At 43.1% G+C, this 21,977-nt stretch overlaps 1 protein-coding gene across 1 annotated transcript in view; it reads left to right on the top strand.

The window, feature by feature from the left end:
* Window positions 1-21,977, top strand: part of GRK5 (G protein-coupled receptor kinase 5) — a 120,974-nt gene that overhangs the window by 52,624 nt on the left and 46,373 nt on the right. Inside the window, 4 exon segments of the mRNA XM_075215548.1 lie at window positions 11,510-11,573; window positions 17,713-17,853; window positions 19,008-19,198; window positions 19,403-19,440. Of these exon segments, the coding sequence (XP_075071649.1) occupies window positions 11,510-11,573; window positions 17,713-17,853; window positions 19,008-19,198; window positions 19,403-19,440 (434 nt within the window).

Here is a 21,977-nt window from a genome sequence, read left to right as displayed (position 1 = left end):
TCAGTAACACTATACCAGCATCTACACCAGTAACACTATGCCAGCATCTACACCAGTAACACTATACCAGCATCTACACCAGTAACACTATGCCAGCATCTACACCAGTAACACTATACCAGCATCTACACCAGTAACACTATGTCATCATCTACACCAGTAACACTATGCCAGCATCTACACCAGTAACACTATGGCAGCATCTACACCAGTAACACTATACCAGCATCTACACCAGTAACACTATGCCAGCATCTACAGCAGTAACACTATGCCAGCATCTACACCAGTAACACTATACCAGCATCTACACCAGTAACACTATGCCAGCATCTACACCAGTAACACTATACCAGCATCTACACCAGTAACACTATACCAGCATCTACACCAGTAACACTATGCAGCATCTACACCAGTAACACTATGTCATCATCTACACCAGTAACACTATGCCAGCATCTACAGCAGTAACACTATGCCAGCATCTACACCAGTAACACTATACCAGCATCTACACCAGTAACACTATACCAGCATCTACACCAGTAACACTATGCCAGCATCTACACCAGTAACACTATGCAGCATCTACACCAGTAACACTATGTCATCATCTACACCAGTAACACTATGCCAGCATCTACAGCAGTAACACTATGCCAGCATCTACACCAGTAACACTATACCAGCATCTACACCAGTAACACTATACCAGCATCTACACCAGTAACACTATGCCAGCATCTACACCAGTAACACTATACCAGCATCTACACCAGTAACACTATACCAGCATCTACACCAGTAACACTATGCAGCATCTACACCAGTAACACTATGTCATCATCTACACCAGTAACACTATGCCAGCATCTACAGCAGTAACACTATGCCAGCATCTAACCAGTAACACTATACCAGCATCTACACCAGTAACACTATGCCAGCATCTACACCAGTAACACTATACCAGCATCTACACCAGTAACACTATGCCAGCATCTACACCAGTAACACTATGTCATCATCTACACCAGTAACACTATGGCCAGCATCTACACCAGTAACACTATTGCAGCATCTACACCAGTAACACTATGTCATCATCTACACCAGTAACAGCTATGCCAGCATCTACACCAGTAACACTATTGCAGCATCTACACCAGTAACACTATGCAGCATCTACACCAGTAACACTATGGCAGCATCTACACCAGTAACACTATGCCAGCATCTACACCAGTAACGCTATGCCAGCATCTACACCAGTAACACTATGCCAGCATCTACACCAGTAACACTATGCCAGCATCTACACCAGTAACACTATGCCAGCATCTACACCAGTAACACTATACCAGCATCTACACCAGTAACACTATACCAGCATCTACACCAGTAACACTATGCAGCATCTACACCAGTAACACTATGTCATCATCTACACCAGTAACACTATGCCAGCATCTACAGCAGTAACACTATGCCAGCATCTACACCAGTAACACTATACCAGCATCTACACCAGTAACACTATGCCAGCATCTACACCAGTAACACTATACCAGCATCTACACCAGTAACACTATACCAGCATCTACACCAGTAACACTATGCAGCATCTACACCAGTAACACTATGTCATCATCTACACCAGTAACACTATGCCAGCATCTACAGCAGTAACACTATGCCAGCATCTACACCAGTAACACTATACCAGCATCTACACCAGTAACACTATGCCAGCATCTACACCAGTAACACTATACCAGCATCTACACCAGTAACACTATACCAGCATCTACACCAGTAACACTATGTCATCATCTACACCAGTAACACTATGGCAGCATCTACACCAGTAACACTATTGCAGCATCTACACCAGTAACACTATGTCATCATCTACACCAGTAACGCTATGCCAGCATCTACACCAGTAACACTATTGCAGCATCTACACCAGTAACACTATGGCAGCATCTACACCAGTAACACTATGGCAGCATCTACACCAGTAACACTATGGCAGCATCTACACCAGTAACACTATGTCATCATCTACACCAGTAACACTATGTCATCATCTACACCAGTAACACTATGGCAGCATCTACACCAGTAACGCTATGCCAGCATCTACACCAGTAACACTATGGCAGCATCTACACCAGTAACACTATTGCAGCATCTACACCAGTAACACTATGGCAGCATCTACACCAGTAACACTATGTCATCATCTACACCAGTAACACTATGTCATCATCTACACCAGTAACACTATGTCATCATCTACACCAGTAACACTATGTCATCATCTACACCAGTAACACTATATCATCATCTACACCAGTAACACAATGTCATCATCTACACCAGTAACACTATGTCATCATCTACACCAGTAACACTATGTCATCATCTACACCAGTAACACTATGTCATCATCTACACCAGTAACACTATATCATCATCTACACCAGTAACACTATGTCATCATCTACACCAGTAACACTATGTCATCATCTACACCAGTAACACTATGTCATCATCTACACCAGTAACACTATTGCAGCATCTACACCAGTAACACTATGGCAGCATCTACACCAGTAACACTATGTCATCATCTACACCAGTAACACTATGTCATCATCTACACCAGTAACACTATGTCATCATCTACACCAGTAACACTATGCAGCATCTACACCAGTAACACTATGCAGCATCTACACCAGTAACGCTATGCCAGTATCTACACCAGTAACGCTATGTCATCATCTACACCAGTAACACTATGCAGCATCTACACCAGTAACACTATTGCAGCATCTACACCAGTAACACTATGGCAGCATCTACACCAGTAACACTATGGCAGCATCTACACCAGTAACACTATTGCAGCATCTACACCAGTAACACTATGGCAGCATCTACACCAGTAACACTATATCATCATCTACACCAGTAACACTATGTCATCATCTACACCAGTAACACTATGTCATCATCTACACCAGTAACACTATGTCATCATCTACACCAATAACACTATGCAGCATCTACACCAGTAACACTATGCAGCATCTACACCAGTAACGCTATGCCAGTATCTACACCAGTAACACTATGTCATCATCTACACCAGTAACACTATGCAGCATCTACACCAGTAACACTATTGCAGCATCTACACCAGTAACACTATGGCAGCATCTACACCAGTAACGCTATGGCAGCATCTACACCAGTAACACTATTGCTGCATCTACACCAGTAACACTATGGCAGCATCTACACCAGTAACACTATGCCAGCATCTACACCAGTAACGCTATGGCAGCATCTACACCAGTAACACTATGTCATCATCTACACCAGTAACACTATGGCAGCATCTACACCAGTAACACTATGGCAGCATCTACACCAGTAACACTATGTCATCATCTACACCAGTAACACTATGGCAGCATCTACACCAGTAACACTATATCAGCATCTACACCAGTAACACTATATCATCATCTACACCAGTAACACTATGGCAGCATCTACACCAGTAACACTATTGCAGCATCTACACCAGTAACACTATGGCAGCATCTACACCAGTAACACTATGCCAGCATCTACACCAGTAACACTATGGCAGCATCTACACCAGTAACACTATGTCATCATCTACACCAGTAACACTATGGCAGCATCTACACCAGTAACACTATGGCAGCATCTACACCAGTAACACTATATCATCATCTACACCAGTAACACTATGTCATCATCTACACCAGTAACACTATGGCAGCATCTACACCAGTAACACTATGTCATCATCTACACCAGTAACACTATGGCAGCATCTACACCAGTAACACTATGGCAGCATCTACACCAGTAACACTATGTCATCATCTACACCAGTAACACTATGGAAGCATCTACACCAGTAACGCTATGTCCTCATCTACACCAGTAACACTATATCATCATCTACACCAGTAACACTATGTCATCATCTACACCAGTAACACTATGTCATCATCTACACCAGTAACACTATGTCATCATCTACACCAGTAACACTATGTCATCATCTACACCAGTAACACTATGGCAGCATCTACACCAGTAACACTATGTCATCATCTACACCAGTAACACTATGGAAGCATCTACACCAGTAACGCTATGTCCTCATCTACACCAGTAACACTATATCATCATCTACACCAGTAACACTATATCATCATCTACACCAGTAACACTATGTCATCATCTACACCAGTAACACTATGTCATCATCTACACCAGTAACGCTATGGCAGCATCTACACCAATAACGCTATGTCATCATCTACACCAGTAACACTATGTCATCATCTACACCAGTAACGCTATGTCATCATCTACACCAGTAACACTATGTCATCATCTACACCAGTAACACTATGGTAGCATCTACACCAGTAACACTTTGTCATCATCTACACCAGTAACACTATGTCATCATCTACACCAGTAACACTATGTCATCATCTACACCAGTAACACTATGGCAGCATCTACACCAGTAACACTATGTCATCATCTACACCAGTAACACTATGGCAGCATCTACACCAGTAACACTATGTCAGCATCTACACCAGTAACACTATGTCATCATCTACAGCAGTAACACTATCTCATCATCTACACCAGTAACACTTTGTCATCATCTACACTAGTAACACTATGGCAGCATCTACACCAGTAACACTATGTCAGCATCTACACCAGTAACGCTATATCATCATCTACACTAGTAACACTTTGTCATCATCTACACTAGTAACACTTTGTCATCATCTACACCAGTAACACTATATCATCATCTACACCAGTAACACTATGCAGCATCTACACCAGTAACACTATGTCAGCATCTACACCAGTAACACTATGGCAGCATCTACACCAGTAACACTATGTCATCATCTACACCAGTAACACTATGGCATCATCTACACCAGTAACACTATGTCATCATCTACACCAGTAACACTATGGCAGCATCTACACCAGTAACACTATGGCAGCATCTACACCAGTAACACTATGGCAGCATCAACACCAGTAACGCTATGCCAGCATCTACACCAGTAACACTATGGCAGCATCTACACCAGTAACACTATGGCAGCATCTACACCAGTAACACTATATCATCATCTACACTAGTAACACTTTGTCATCATCTCCACCAGTAACACTATGTCATCACCTACACCAGTAACACTATGTCATCATCTACACCAGTAACACTATGTCATCATCTACACCAGTAACACTATATCATCATCTACACCAGTAACACTATGTCATCATCTACACCAGTAACACTATGGCAGCATCTACACCAGTAACACTATGGCAGCATCTACACCAGTAACACTATGGCAGCATCTACACCAGTAACACTATGGCAGCATCAACACCAGTAACGCTATGCCAGCATCTACACCAGTAACGCTATGGCAGCATCTACACCAGTAACACTATGGCAGCATCTACACCAGTAACACTATGTCATCATCTACACCAGTAACACTATGTCATCATCTACACCAGTAACACTATGGCAGCATCTACACCAGTAACACTATGGCAGCATCTACACCAGTAACACTATGGCAGCATCTACACCAGTAACGCTATGGCAGCATCAACACCAGTAACGCTATGCCAGCATCTACACCAGTAACGCTATGCCAGCATCTACACCAGTAACGCTATGCCAGCATCTACACCAGTAACACTATGTCATCATCTACAGCAGTAACACTATGTCATCATCTACACCAGTAACACTATGTCATCATCTACACCAGTAACACTATGCAGCATCTACACCAGTAACGCTATGTCAGCATCTACACCAGTAACACTATGGCAGCATCTACACCAGTAACACTATATCATCATCTACACTAGTAACACTTTGTCATCATCTACACCAGTAACACTATATCATCATCTACACCAGTAACACTATGTCATCATCTACACCAGTAACACTATGGCAGCATCTACACCAGTAACACTATGGCAGCATCTACACCAGTAACGCTATGGCAGCATCAACACCAGTAACGCTATGCCAGCATCTACACCAGTAACGCTATGCCAGCATCTACACCAGTAACGCTATGCCAGCATCTACACCAGTAACACTATGCCAGCATCTACACCACTAACACTATGGCAGCATCTACACCAGTAACACTATGCAGCATCTACACCAGTAACGCTATGCCAGCATCTACACCAGTAACACTATGGCAGCATCTACACCAGTAACACTATGGCAGCATCTACACCAGTAACGCTATGCCAGCATCTACACCAGTAACACTATGCCAGCATCTACACCAGTAACGCTATGCCAGCATCTACACCAGTAACGCTATGCCAGCATCTACACCAGTAACGCTATGGCAGCATCTACACCAGTAACGCTATGTCAGCATCTACACCAGTAACGCTATGGCAGCATCTACACCAGTAACGCTATGTCATCATCTACACCAGTAACACTATGTCATCATCTACACCAGTAACACTATGTCATCATCTACACCAGTAACACTATGGCAGCATCTACACCAGTAACACTATGGCAGCATCTACACCAGTAACACTATGCCAGCATCTACATCAGTAACGCTATGCCAGCATCTACACCAGTAACACTATGGCAGCATCTACACCAGTAACACTATGGCAGCATCTACACCAGTAACGCTATGGCAGCATCTACACCAGTAACGCTATGCCAGCATCTACACCAGTAACACTATGCCAGCATCTACACCAGTAACACTATATCATCATCTACACTAGTAACACTTTGTCATCATCTACACCAGTAACACTATGTCATCACCTACACCAGTAACACTATGTCATCATCTACACCAGTAACACTATGTCATCATCTACACCAGTAACACTATATCATCATCTACACCAGTAACACTATGTCATCATCTACACCAGTAACACTATGGCAGCATCTACACCAGTAACACTATGGCAGCATCTACACCAGTAACACTATGGCAGCATCTACACCAGTAACACTATGGCAGCATCAACACCAGTAACGCTATGCCAGCATCTACACCAGTAACACTATGGCAGCAACTACACCAGTAACACTATGGCAGCATCTACACCAGTAACACTATGTCATCATCTACACCAGTAACACTATGTCATCATCTACACCAGTAACACTATGGCAGCATCTACACCAGTAACACTATGGCAGCATCTACACCAGTAACACTATGGCAGCATCTACACCAGTAACGCTATGGCAGCATCAACACCAGTAACGCTATGCCAGCATCTACACCAGTAACGCTATGCCAGCATCTACACCAGTAACGCTATGCCAGCATCTACACCAGTAACACTATGTCATCATCTACACCAGTAACACTATGTCATCATCTACACCAGTAACACTATGTCATCATCTACACCAGTAACACTATGCAGCATCTACACCAGTAATGCTATGTCAGCATCTACACCAGTAACACTATGGCAACATCTACACCAGTAACACTATATCATCATCTACACTAGTAACACTTTGTCATCATCTACACCAGTAACACTATATCATCATCTACACCAGTAACACTATGTCATCATCTACACCAGTAACACTATGGCAGCATCTACACCAGTAGCACTATGGCAGCATCTACACCAGTAACGCTATGGCAGCATCAACACCAGTAACGCTATGCCAGCATCTACACCAGTAACGCTATGCCAGCATCTACACCAGTAACGCTATGCCAGCATCTACACCAGTAACACTATGCCAGCATCTACACCACTAACACTATGGCAGCATCTACACCAGTAACACTATGCAGCATCTACACCAGTAACGCTATGCCAGCATCTACACCAGTAACACTATGGCAGCATCTACACCAGTAACACTATGGCAGCATCTACACCAGTAACGCTATGCCAGCATCTACACCAGTAACACTATGCCAGCATCTACACCAGTAACGCTATGCCAGCATCTACACCAGTAACGCTATGCCAGCATCTACACCAGTAACGCTATGGCAGCATCTACACCAGTAACGCTATGTCAGCATCTACACCAGTAACGCTATGGCAGCATCTACACCAGTAACGCTATGTCATCATCTACACCAGTAACGCTATGTCATCATCTACACCAGTAACACTATGTCATCATCTACACCAGTAACACTATGGCAGCATCTACACCAGTAACACTATGGCAGCATCTACACCAGTAACACTATGCCAGCATCTACATCAGTAACGCTATGCCAGCATCTACACCAGTAACACTATGGCAGCATCTACACCAGTAACACTATGGCAGCATCTACACCAGTAACGCTATGGCAGCATCTACACCAGTAACGCTATGCCAGCATCTACACCAGTAACACTATGCCAGCATCTACACCAGTAACACTATGGCAGCATCTACACCAGTAACGCTATGCCAGCATCTACACCAGTAACACTATGCAGCATCTACACCAGTAACACTATGGCAGCATCTACACCAGTAACGCTATGCCAGCATCTACACCAGTAGCGCTATGCCAGCATCTACACCAGTAACGCTATGGCAGCATCTACACCAGTAACACTATGGCAGCATCTACACCAGTAACGCTATGCCAGCATCTACACCAGTAACGCTATGCCAGCATCTACACCAGTAACGCTATGCCAGCATCTACACCAGTAACGCTATGGCAGCATCTACACCAGTAACACTATGGCAGCATCTACACCAGTAACGCTATGTCATCATCTACACCAGTAACACTATGGCAGCATCTACACCAGTAACACTATGGCAGCATCTACACCAGTAACACTATGGCAGCATCTACACCAGTAACGTTATGGCAGCATCTACACCAGTAACACTATGGCAGCATGTACACCAGTAACACTATGGCAGCATCTACACCAGTAACACTATGGCAGCATCTACACCAGTAACACTATTGCAGCATCTACACCAGTAACGCTATGCCAGCATCTACACCAGTAACGCTATGGCAGCATCTACACCAGTAACACTATGCCAGCATCTACACCAGTAACGCTATGGCAGCATCTACACCAGTAACACTATGGCAGCATCTACACCAGTAACACTATGCCAGCATCTACACCAGTAACACTATGGCAGCATCTACACCAGTAACGCTATGGCAGCATCTACACCAGTAACGCTATGCCAGCATCTACACCAGTAACACTATGCCAGCATCTACACCAGTAACACTATGGCAGCATCTACACCAGTAACACTATGGCAGCATCTACACCAGTAACACTATGCCAGCATCTACACCAGTAACACTATGCCAGCATCTACACCAGTAACGCTATGCCAGCATCTACACTAGTAAAACTATGGCAGCATATACACCAGTAACGCTATGGCAGCATCTACACCAGTAACGCTATGCCAGCATCTACACGAGTAACACTATGCCAGCATCTACACCAGTAACACTATGCCAGCATCTACACCAGTAACGCTATGCCAGCATCTACACCAGTAACGCTATGCCAGCATCTACACCAGTAACACTATGGCAGCATCTACACCAGTAACACTATGCAGCATCTACACCAGTAACGCTATGCCAGCATCTACACCAGTAACACTATGCCAGCATCTACACCAGTAACGCTATGGCAGCATCTACACCAGTAACGCTATGCCAGCATCTACACCAGTAACACTATGGCAGCATCTACACCAGTAACGCTATGCCAGCATCTACACCAGTAACACTATGGCAGCATCTACACCAGTAACGCTATGCCAGCATCTACACCAGTAACGCTATGCCAGCATCTACACCAGTAACACTATGCCAGCATCTACACCAGTAACGCTATGCCAGCATCTACACTAGTAACGCTATGGCAGCATCTACACCAGTAACACTATGCCAGCATCTACACCAGTAACACTATGGCAGCATCTACACCAGTAACACTATGTCATCATCTACACCAGTAACACTATGTCATCATCTACACCAGTAACACTATGGCAGCATCTACACCAGTAACGCTATGGCAGCATCTACACCAGTAACACTATGGCAGCATCTACACCAGTAACACTATGCAGCATCTACACCAGTAACGCTATGCCAGCATCTACACCAGTAACACTATGCCAGCATCTACACCAGTAACGTTATGGCAGCATCTACACCTGTAACGTTATGGCAGCATCTACACCAGTAACGTTATGGCAGCATCTACACTAGTAACACTATGGCAGCATCTACACCAGTAACACTATGCCAGCATCTACACCAGTAACACTATGGCAGCATCTACACCAGTAACGATATGGCAGCATCTACACCTGTAACGTTATGCCAGCATCTACACCAGTAACGCTATGTCAGCATCTACACCAGTAACGTTATGTCATCATCTACACCAGTAACACTATGTCATCATCTACACCAGTAACGCTATGCCAGCATCTACACTAGTAACGCTATGCCAGCATCTACACTAGTAACACTATGGCAGCATCTACACCAGTAATGCTATGGCAGCATCTACACCTGTAACGTTATGCCAGCATCTACACCAGTAACGTTATGGCAGCATCTACACCTGTAACGCTATGGCAGCATCTACACCAGTAACGCTATGGCAGCATCTACACCAGTAACGCTATGGCAGCATCTACACCAGTAACGTTATGCCAGCATCTACACCAGTAACACTATGGCAGCATCTACACCAGTAACGCTATGGCAGCATCTGCACCAGTAACACTATGCCAGCATCTCCACCAGTAACACTATGTCATCATCTACACCAGTAACGCTATGCCAGCATCTACACCAGTAACGCTATGCCAGCATCTAAACTAGTAACACTATGGCAGCATCTACACCAGTAACGCTATGCCAGCATCTACACTAGTAACACTATGCCAGCATCTACACCAGTAACGCTATGCCAGCATCTACACCAGTAATGTTATGGCAGCATCTACACCAGTAACACTATGGCAGCATCTACACCAGTAACGCTATGGCAGCATCTACACCAGTAACGCTATGGCAGCATCTACACCAGTAACGTTATGGCAGCATCTACACCAGTAACACTATGTCATCATCTACACCAGTAACACTATGGCAGCATCTACACCAGTAACACTATGGCAGCATCTACACCAGTAACACTATGCCAGCATCTACACCAGTAACACTATGCCAGCATCTACACCAGTAACACTATGTCATCATCTACACCAGTAACACTTAACTGATTCCTCCAGTTCTACAATCTCACCCTCTACTGACAGGGCGTTGCCGTGGTGATCTGTGTCAAGGTTGGTGCTACTTATGAGTGACTTTTCTTCTAGGCAGCCAGTGACCAAGAACACCTTCCGTCAGTATAGAGTTCTGGGAAAAGGCGGCTTTGGGGAGGTGAGTCCCAGCAGTGTCTTCTGTTCTCTAAAGGGAACAGAAACCTATTGAGTAATCTTCATTACTGCCATACTGTTCTGTGCACTATAGATCTAGATGATAGATTACACATCTCCTTTAAACCAGTTGGGGAACACAGATAAGGGGGTTAAGCTCCATGTCATTGAGGTTATTATATGTGACTCTCATTCATTCATTCCAGCTGACACCCAGAGTCTGCCGTTAGGAGGAACTGGTCTCCTGTCCTTCACCATCTGTCTCACCTTTCACCTATCTCCTAGGTTTCAGCCTTGGGTGTATTTTGGATGCAGCTGCCATTGGTGAGGAGAGGCTCGTGAATATGGCTACAGCTCCTGCAGCAATAGCACCAGATGCTTTGCTCAGGTCGGACCCTCCATTAACTGCAAAGTCAGCACAAGTTAAATCCTTGGTGCCAGAGCTCTGTGGGCTTGGTCCCTGACACAATATATTGCGGACATTTCAGGCTTCCTCTCTTCCAAAGGAGGCTTCTACCTGAACCTGGACAGATCCATTTACCATGTGAATGGTTTTCCTGTCAGAGACCAAAATTATTTAGAGGATAATTTCTCCACTGTTTGCCAGATCCTGAACAGCAGCAGACGGCTGGGCTTCCATGTCTCTGATTATATTCTTGTCATTTTATCAGCAGGTCTTACGAATTTGTTGTCGTTGTGTTTCATATTTTCAAAATCTGTCTGACCTGCTGCAGTTGTCGTTATCTTGGCGGCTGCTCTTGTTTTTATGGAAAACTCTTTGTTTTTCTGGGCTGGTATCTGGTTGCTATGAATGCCAATCTTTGTGTTAACAGAAAAGTTTTCTTAACCACCTGCAGGGTCTATGGTTGTAGCTGGAGACCCAACTCTCTATCTGTGTTTATTTGGTAACAGTAGTGTACTCGGTCCTCCTGTACATCAGTTCCCTTCTCCAGAGTTTGACTGTTACAGTTCAGTTGGACAATGCTACTTTACTGGCTTATTTGAACCATCATGTGGGATCATGTAACTATAAGTCTGGTGGTTTATTATTATTATTATTATCTTTGACTTATAAGGCGCCGCAAAGGGACCGCAGCGCCGTACATTACATATACAGGAAACAGAACCAAGACCCAACATGATACACAAATATATACAAACACAGGTGACAGGGTAAAGCAAATCAGATTATATCTGACAGATAGTGGAAGGGATGGTAGAAATCAGTGAGAAGAAGGCCGAAGATTAATAAAACAGGGAAAACAGGGCTAGGGAAGCAGCCAAGAGGTACAGAGGGTGAAGGAACAGTAGAAGGAGCACACAAGGAAAGAGGGACCTGCTTATGAGAGCTAACAACCTAAAGGGAGGGGGAGACACATAAAGGATGGTACTAACTAGGGGAGAGAGCCAGGACAAGAAAGTTAGGAGGACTGATGGACTTGAATAAAGAAATGAGTCTTATAGTGCACACACCTATGTATCTGCCATGTGAAGCATTTCTTGTGTGACAGATACATTTTTTTTCTAATTACAATTTTTAAACCATGGCCAATTGGATCTTGTTATTCTCTTCTGCCCCTGACTGTGGATTATTTATTGGACTTTGCTCTCATTTCTAAATATACCATGTCAAGTCCTGGGCACAACTGAATATTCACAAGCATATTGTGCTCATCAAGAAAAGGGGCTTCTATAGGGGAAGACATGAAGCATTTCTAGGGGTCTCATCATCTCAACAGGTATTGTCCTAACATTATCACCAGCCTGATACCATTGGATCTGACACCTATGGATGGTAGACCGGCCAGCCCTGTGCAGGTTCTGGACAACCAGTTGCCGGTCCTCTCGCAAGTGGTGCAGATGGGTGCAGATGTTATGCCTGTGTATCTCAGCTCAGGGAGATGTTTCCCAGCCCACTCAAGTTGCTATATATATATATATATATATATATATATATATATATATATATATATATATATTGGCAGCACCGTGGCTCAGTGATTAGCACTTCTGCCTCACAGCACTGGGGTCATGAGTTCAATTCCCGATTATGGCCTTATCTGTGCGGAATTTGTATGTTATCCCTGTGTTTGCGTGAGTTTCCTTCGGGTGCTCCGGTTTCCTCCCACACTCCAAAAACATACTAGTAGGTTAATTGGCTGCTAACAAATTGACCCTAGTCTCTCTCTCTCTCTGTCTGTGTGTGTGTGTGTGTGTGTGTGTTTGGGAATTTAGACTGTAAGCCCCAATGGGGCAGGGACTGATGTGAGTTCTCTGTACAGCGCTGCGGAATTAGTGGCGCTATATAAATAAATAATAATAATAATAATAATATATAAATATATACACACACACTCTATATGGATATATGGAAAAAAGTATCTGGACGCTTAACCATTATACCAACAGGGACTGTAATGACATTGTATTCAAATACATATACTTCACTCTGGAGTTGGTCCATCAATTGCAGCCATAACAGTTTCCACTCTTCTTGGAAGGCTTTCCACAAGATGTTGGAGTGTTTCTGTGGAAATTTGTGCCCATTCATTCTGTAGAGCATTTATGAGGTCAGACACTGATGTTGGATGAGAAGACCTGGCTCACAATCTCCATTCCAGTTCATTCCAAAGGTGTTCGATGGGGTTGAGGTCAGGGCTCTGTGCGGCCCAATCAAGTTCTTCCACACCGAACTCATCAAACCGTGTCTTTGTAGTCCTTGCTTTGTGCACTGGGGCACAGTCATGTTGGAATAGAAAAAGGCCTTCCCCAAACTGTTGCCACAAAGTTGGAAGCATAACATTGTCCAAAATGACTTGGTATGCTGAAGAATTAAGATTGCCCTTCACTGGAGATAAGGGGACCAACCCAAACCCTGAAAAACAGCACCATACCATTATCCCTCCTCCACCAAACTTCACAGTTGGCATCCAGTCAGGCAGGTAAAGTTCTCCCGGCATCCGCCAAACCCAGACTCGCCCATCTGACTGCAAACAGAGAAGCGTGATTCATCACTCCACAGAACACGTTTCCACAGTCCAGTGTCGGTGTGCTTTACACCACTCCATTCAACACTTGGCATTGGTCTTGGTGATGTGAGGCTGCATGCAGCTGCTTGGCCATGGAAACCCATTCCATTAAGCTTCCGCTGCACAATTTTTGTGCTAGTGGAAGTTCGGAACTCTTCAGCTATGGAAACAGCAGAGCGTTGGCGACTTTTACGCATCATGCGCCTTAGCAGTCGTTGACCCCGCTCTGTGATTTTACCTGGTCTTCCGCTTCTTGGCTGAGTTACTGTTGTTCCTTAACGCTTCCACTTTCTAATAATATCACTTACAGTTGACCGTGGAATATTCAGCAGGGATGAAATTTCACAAACCGTTTTATTGCAAAAAGGTGGCATTTAATCACAGTACCACTCTTGTAGTCACTGAGCTCTTCAGAACGACCCATTTTGTATCACAAATGTTTGCAAATGGAGACTGCATGGCTAGGTGCTGGATGTTATACACCTCTGGCAACGGGTCTGATTGAAACACTTCAATTCAATTGTAACAGTTCAGACTAGGCTTATATGAGCAGATCAAAGATGCTTTAATTCCCTGTTTCCTAAACATTGGAATGTCTTATGCAATTATCCTTTAAAATGAAAAGTCGTTTCAACGAGCGACCTTTTTACTTCTCAGCTTAATTCTGAAGAAAAGACAAGAAAACAAAATCATTGGTTATGTTTATACTCTGTTAGACTATTAGTTAGGGTCCTCGGTGGGGACATTTGGGTCTGAAATTGTCCCAATCATTTGGGAAACACCAGGGAGAAACAGGGAAATTCTGCTCGATTAGCTGGGAACGATTGCTCTTATCTCACAGTAAGCTCTCAGCGCTCGTGGATATTGGAGCAACTAACAACTTTATCGACCAAGGTGTTGTACAGACATTCAAATTGTCTGTGGAGTCTTTAGTGACTCCTATTTCTATCGCTGGTCTGAATGCCAGTCTCATTTATGGGGTGCCTATGCAGTTCCCAGTTATCCAGTGACCTTGGGGTTCCCCTGGTAGTTCCAGCATAACTCATTGGCTATATATGTCTTAACCAATGTGGCTTATACACTTCCTCTAGCTTATCAGAAGTTCGCAGATGTCTTTTGCAAAAAAGCAGCAAAACACAGAACCTAAGACCATGACATTGATTTGGTACCTGGAGCCAAGCTACCCAGAACTGGGTTGTTTCCTCTTTCTTCTCCGGAACTCAAGGCTATGGAATATTTTATATCAGTGAAAATAAAAAAGGGTTTATTGGGCCCTCAAAAGCATTGCTATGAGCTGGACTATAATTTGTGTCTAAGAAAGATGGTGGACTGCGACCTTGTATAGATTACATGGGCTTGAATAAGATAACAGCATTTAATACCCACGTTGGTTATTAGGTATACTTGGTTATGTTGTTTGATCTGAGTAATGCACCAGCAGTGTTTCAAGACCCGATTAACAATGTCCTGGGGGTTTCTGGAACATTTTTTGTGGTCTATTTAGACAATATATTGGTTTATTGTTAGTCCTTAGAACAACATTGAGAACACATATGTCTAGTTCTTCAGAAATTACAAGAGAATCAGTTATTCACTCAACCACAAACGTATGAATTTGTGAATTTGAAGTTTCTCAAGTGCCATTTATTATTAGAGATTCATCCATTTCTTCTGTGTCATAGCTGCTTCTCTTAACGACATGGTCAGAAACGGGGCAAATCCATCAGTTTGGTCCTTGGAGGCCTTGAACTACGTGTGCCTGTATCTTACATCTCAATAGATTTTATTAAGAATCTATCCCCATTCAAGAGTTTTAACACTATTTGTGTAGACTGGTTTATGCATCTGCCAAGGTCCTGGCTTTGGTGGTTATTCAGAATATTTTTTAATTGGATGGGGTTTCAGTCAACATTATTTCAGACAGAGGTTCAGGTTTGTTGGATGTTTCTGGAGATAGTTCTGCTCAATTCTAGGTATTATTTTAAGTTTCTCTTCAGCCTATCACCTACAAACGAATGGGCAAATAGAGGGAGTGAATCAAGATTTGGAACTGTATCTTAGATGCTACATTTCTCATCTAAACAAAAATTGGGCAGAGTTGCTTCTTTGGGCAGAGCTTTTTTTACGGCAACACACCTCACAAATCATCTGGAATTTATCTGTGTTTATGGCCAACGTCCAAACGTTTCCAGAACCGGATGCTAAGCGATTGCAGCTCTCGTCGCTGAAGCTGATGTTTATGCGCCTCTCCTGGTGTCTTAACAACAGGCCAGAGCCCATTCACAGGTGCTGCTGATTGTCAGGTTTAGAGGCAAATTTCTTAGATGGGTCATGTGATCAGGAAGATTATCTTCCAGACCTCACCTCATTGGCTCGCCCGGCTTTATTAGTCTTCCACTCCTGAACCCCTGTTATGGTGATAGTTTGTTCTGCCCCAGCGTGCTGAACCTGTGATTAGTCTGTGCCTCTAGTCTGTGACCCGGACTTTGAATTGAACATTGCTTCTCTCTTCTAGCCCTGACCTCAGATTGTTTCTAGGACTTTGTACGCTGCCTGCCCCTGGTCTCAGATTGTTTTACTGGACTCTGCTACAGCCCTTCAGGTGGTTGTTTCTCCATATTCATTTATTCCTGCCCAATCCATGTTCCCAAATTGGCATGGAAAATATGATTTTTTACTTTCCATGTAATCCATTTTTCTGGGGCATAATTGGGAACCACAGAGACCTTTTTCCCGGAATTGCCACCTCTATCATGTCTTCGTACTTATTATACTAAACAAGTGCAGAAGCTACAGAGGGATAAAGCAAGAGGTAGAACCTACTAAAGGGATAATGCCAATGTCTGTGTCCACCAATAAGCCCCAGAGAAAACCACTTAATATGTAGCAAGAAATCCTCTTTTCCAGCATCACTATCATAGGGTCCCACTTCCACAAACACCACAAGCACCAGTTTGCTGCATTCCATGATTGGCTTCCATTTGTATGCTACTCCCATAGTCAGAAACAAATATATAAAGGGAAGCATTTAGGATGAAGTTGTAATGCACAAGATGCAATAAGAATGGGGACTGACTGATAACCTGGTAGTAACCAGAAGCCTGTGACTGGCAGGTCTGTGCTTGTCAGGTTCGAGCCACTGGGAAGATGTACGCATGCAAACGATTAGAGAAGAAGAGAATCAAAAAGAGGAAAGGAGAATCAATGGCTCTTAATGAGAAGCAGATCCTGGAGAAAGTTACCAGCAGATTTGTGGTAAGGACCTGAACTTGAATTGTATGTGTTCTACAAAAGAATATGGTCACATTTGTAGCCCCAAATGTTCATAAATATTGACTTAAAAACCATTGTGAAAGCCTTCCTACAGTGATCCCGGAAGCCTCATAAAATATCATCCTTAGAGATGTAGCTGCAACTTACTAAGGGTAGAAAGTTGTATAGTCAATGAGATATTGAGGTGTGAGACTAAGATCTCCAAGTTTTACTAGCTGTTCAACAGCTCACAAATACATTCTTAAGGCACACCTTCAATCTCAGAATCTCTCTACAAAGTCCAACCATTTCATTTGCATACTATGGTATTTTGAGGAGCCTTAATGTCACAGTGAAGACCCAATCTAGGGGTATATGTATGAACGTGCAGGTTCTTCAACACCCGCGTGTTTGGCGATTAAATTTCAAGCGGCGCTGCATTGTAAAGGGAAGTTTCCCTTTACAAAGCAGCGCCGCTTGAAATTTAATCGCCGAACACGCGGGTGTTGAAGAACCCGCACGTTCATACATTTACCCCCTAGTGTGTTTAGTGCTCCAACCAATTAATTAGCCCAAAATACTACAGGTTGTGGAATAGTGAGGGGCCAGTTCACACATGGAGATGGAAGCAGCGGTAGTCTTCTAATGAAGTATAATGTCACTAATATGGAAGATTTAGTCATAGAACTGAATCATAGTTTTAGACACCGGCTGCTCTTTCTTCTTACTTATCTTTCTATAACTTGATTTGGCCTCATCTCTTTATTTCTAATTTCACTTTAATTCTTTCATGACTTTAAGTTGTCCAGTACTTAATATCACTGGAGCTTGAGCAAGACTGTGACCCAACCCAAAACAAGACCAATTGGGTGAATCCTGAACTGGTACCATCCCTAGACCAACTGTGAACTGACTCTAACATTTGTATTGCAGTGTTGGCAGCTATGCCAGTGTGATTCAACCCACTGTAGACTACAGCATAGTTCATAGCTGGTCCCCTTAGTACTGACGTCTTGTTGACAGATCCACTTTACTCCTAGGACTAATCTGTGGGGACAGCACAGTCACTAGTGGGTGTATTAGTCTATGTGCATGAGACAATAAAGTATATCAGTAAGCAATCACATAATAAAAATATCTTTTCCATCCAACCCAAGGTCAACCTAGCTTATGCGTACGAGACGAAGGATGCACTTTGCCTGGTACTCACATTAATGAATGGTGGAGACCTGAAATTCCATATTTATAACATGGGGAACCCTGGCTTCCAGGAGCAGAGAGCATCCTTTTATGCAGCCGAAATACTGTGTGGTCTTGGTGACCTTCATCGAGAGAGCATTGTGTACCGGTGAGACCACCATACAATGGGGGATATTGGTAGAGATGCACTTTTTATTTATGATAAACTGACACTTTCCCCATTTATTATTTTGTTTACTGTGGACACCATAGTATAAACTCTGATAGTTCCCTATAGTTAATATTGAACTGTTACATGTGAAGCAGTTGACAAGCGAATGGACTGTGGCTCATTTTGTTCTGTTTCATTTAGAGATCTGAAGCCAGAAAATATCCTTCTAGATGATTATGGTGAGTACACAGGGTCTGTAAATGAATATTACCAGTTTGCAGAGTCTGTAAATTAATATTAGCGATACACAAGGTTAAAGCAATTAATATGTGTACATAGGGTCTGTAAATTGTTTTATTAGTACACGTGTCTAAGTTAATATTGGGAGTGCATTGAGGGCCTGATTCATTAAGTAATGTAAATCTCGTTATGCGCCGTATTTTGCATGAAATTGCTCTGTGCGTGCTCAGCAACGAATCTTACGCTAGTGAACGCAACTGTAACAGATTCTGGATTCTTCTACTACTAATCTTGATTAGCGCTGGCTTACCTGAGGTGCGGAGTCTAACGATCTCCCCGGTGTTCACCAAGAACCGCCGCAAGGCGGGGTGGGCTTCGCTGCCAGGAGTCGCAGGTCGCGGTCCTCAGGTTCGCCCCATGATGTAGTACAGCGGAGAGGAGTCAGACAAGCCAGTTCGGTACACAGAAATGGAGTCAGGCAGAATCAGAAGGCAACTCGGAGTCAACAAGCCAGGTTCGGTACACGGGTCACAAGAACAGAGGGATGGTCAGGAAGCCGGGTCGGTACACAGGGAAAGGAGAGCCAGGGTAGTCAAACAGGCAGAGATCAGCACACAGGAAGACACTGGAGACTGGAAGACACTGCAATCCACGAAGAGCAGGAGCCAGGAACAGGTAAGTGTTGCTCTGACACTTAGCGAGTGTCAGAGTGAGGTTTTTATGCTGACGGGGATTCAAAATCCCCGCCTCTAGGTTGCGGTCATGTGACGCCGAACAGGAAGTGCGGCATCCGGACGGAGCGCCGGGGATCAGGTAAGTCCGTTACAGCAACTGCATGCAATTGAAGATCAAACGCAAAGGACATTTCTGAAACCTACGATTTTATGGGTGGAACAGGGGAGGGAAAAGGTGTATACATGTAGGTAATGTACAGTGAGGGCTGCCGAACGTACCCACATTAGTCCAAGCTCTGGGCATCTCTCAGGTACGTGATCACTTACACCAGCTACAGGGCAGAAGTGCTGATTGATAATGATGACAGAGGCGAATGCAGCTAGAACATGTATTTGAAATTAAGAGCAACTGTAAAAATGCATTTTATGTACAGCAGGCATTAATAACATCCTGATAAATGTATTTCATGTTAAAAAAAAATTATACATATTTTTGATAAGTGTATTTGTATTGATTATAGTGTTAACAGGTGTAATATATTTAATATTTTTTTTGCTGTGCATTCTGATGGGACATTATATTACACAAGTGCATTGTGTGTATCCTGCAGTGTGTTGGTGCGTTGTGTCTGTCTGCATACAGCAAGTACAATATTGCCAGAGTGTACTTATACCGTATTCAAATGGAAACGTTTCCTCGGATCCACTTGTACTTGAATACAGCCGTACGTGCGCTTTCCATCTGTTTTAAAAAAAAAAGCAAATTGCGTTCACTTTGTGGTCCTTGATGAATCATGCCCTGAGTTTGTTAGTTGAAATTAGTCCTACACGGGATCTGTAAGTAGATATTAGGAGTACATAGGGTCTGTAAGTAGCTATTAGGAGTACATAGGGTCTGTAAGTAGATATTAGGAGTACATAAGGTCTGTAAGTAGATATTAGAAGTACATAGGGTCTGTAAGTAGATATTAGGAGTACATAGGGTCTGTAAGTAGATATTAGGAGTACATAAGGTCTGTAAGTAGATATTAGGAGTACATAGGGTCTGTAAGTAGATATTAGGAGTACATAAGGTCTGTAAGTAGATATTAGGAGTACATAGGGTCTGTAAGTAAATATTAGGAGTACATAGGGTCTGTAAGTAAATATTAGGAGTACATAGGGTCTGTAAGTAAATATTAGGAGTACATAAGGTCTGTAAGTAGATATTAGAAGTACATAGGGTCTGTAAGTAGATATTAGGAGTACATAGGGTCTGTAAGTAGATATTAGGAGTACATAAGGTCTGTAAGTAGATATTAGGAGTACATAGGGTCTGTAAGTAAATATTAGGAGTACATAGGGTCTGTAAGTAGATATTAGGAGTACATAGGGTCTGTAAGTAGATATTAGGAGTACATAGGGTCTGTAAGTAAATATTAGGAGTACATAGGGTCTGTAAGTAGATATTAGGAGTACATAAGGTCTGTAAGTAGATATTAGAAGTACATAGGGTCTGTAAGTAGATATTAGGAGTACATAGGGTCTGTAAGTAGATATTAGGAGTACATAAGGTCTGTAAGTAGATATTAGAAGTACATAGGGTCTGTAAGTAGATATTAGGAGTACATAGGGTCTGTAAGTAGATATTAGGAGTACATAAGGTCTGTAAGTAGATATTAGGAGTACATAGGGTCTGTAAGTAAATATTAGGAGTACATAGGGTCTGTAAGTAGATATTAGGAGTACATAAGGTCTGTAAGTAGATATTAGAAGTACATAGGGTCTGTAAGTAGATATTAGGAGTACATAGGGTCTGTAAGTAGATATTAGGAGTACATAAGGTCTGTAAGTAGATATTAGGAGTACATAGGGTCTGTAAG

Source organism: Mixophyes fleayi, chromosome 6 (genome assembly GCF_038048845.1).
Source record: "Mixophyes fleayi isolate aMixFle1 chromosome 6, aMixFle1.hap1, whole genome shotgun sequence".
NCBI lineage: Eukaryota > Metazoa > Chordata > Amphibia > Anura > Limnodynastidae > Mixophyes > Mixophyes fleayi.
This window is presented reverse-complemented; position numbering and strand designations above follow the sequence as displayed.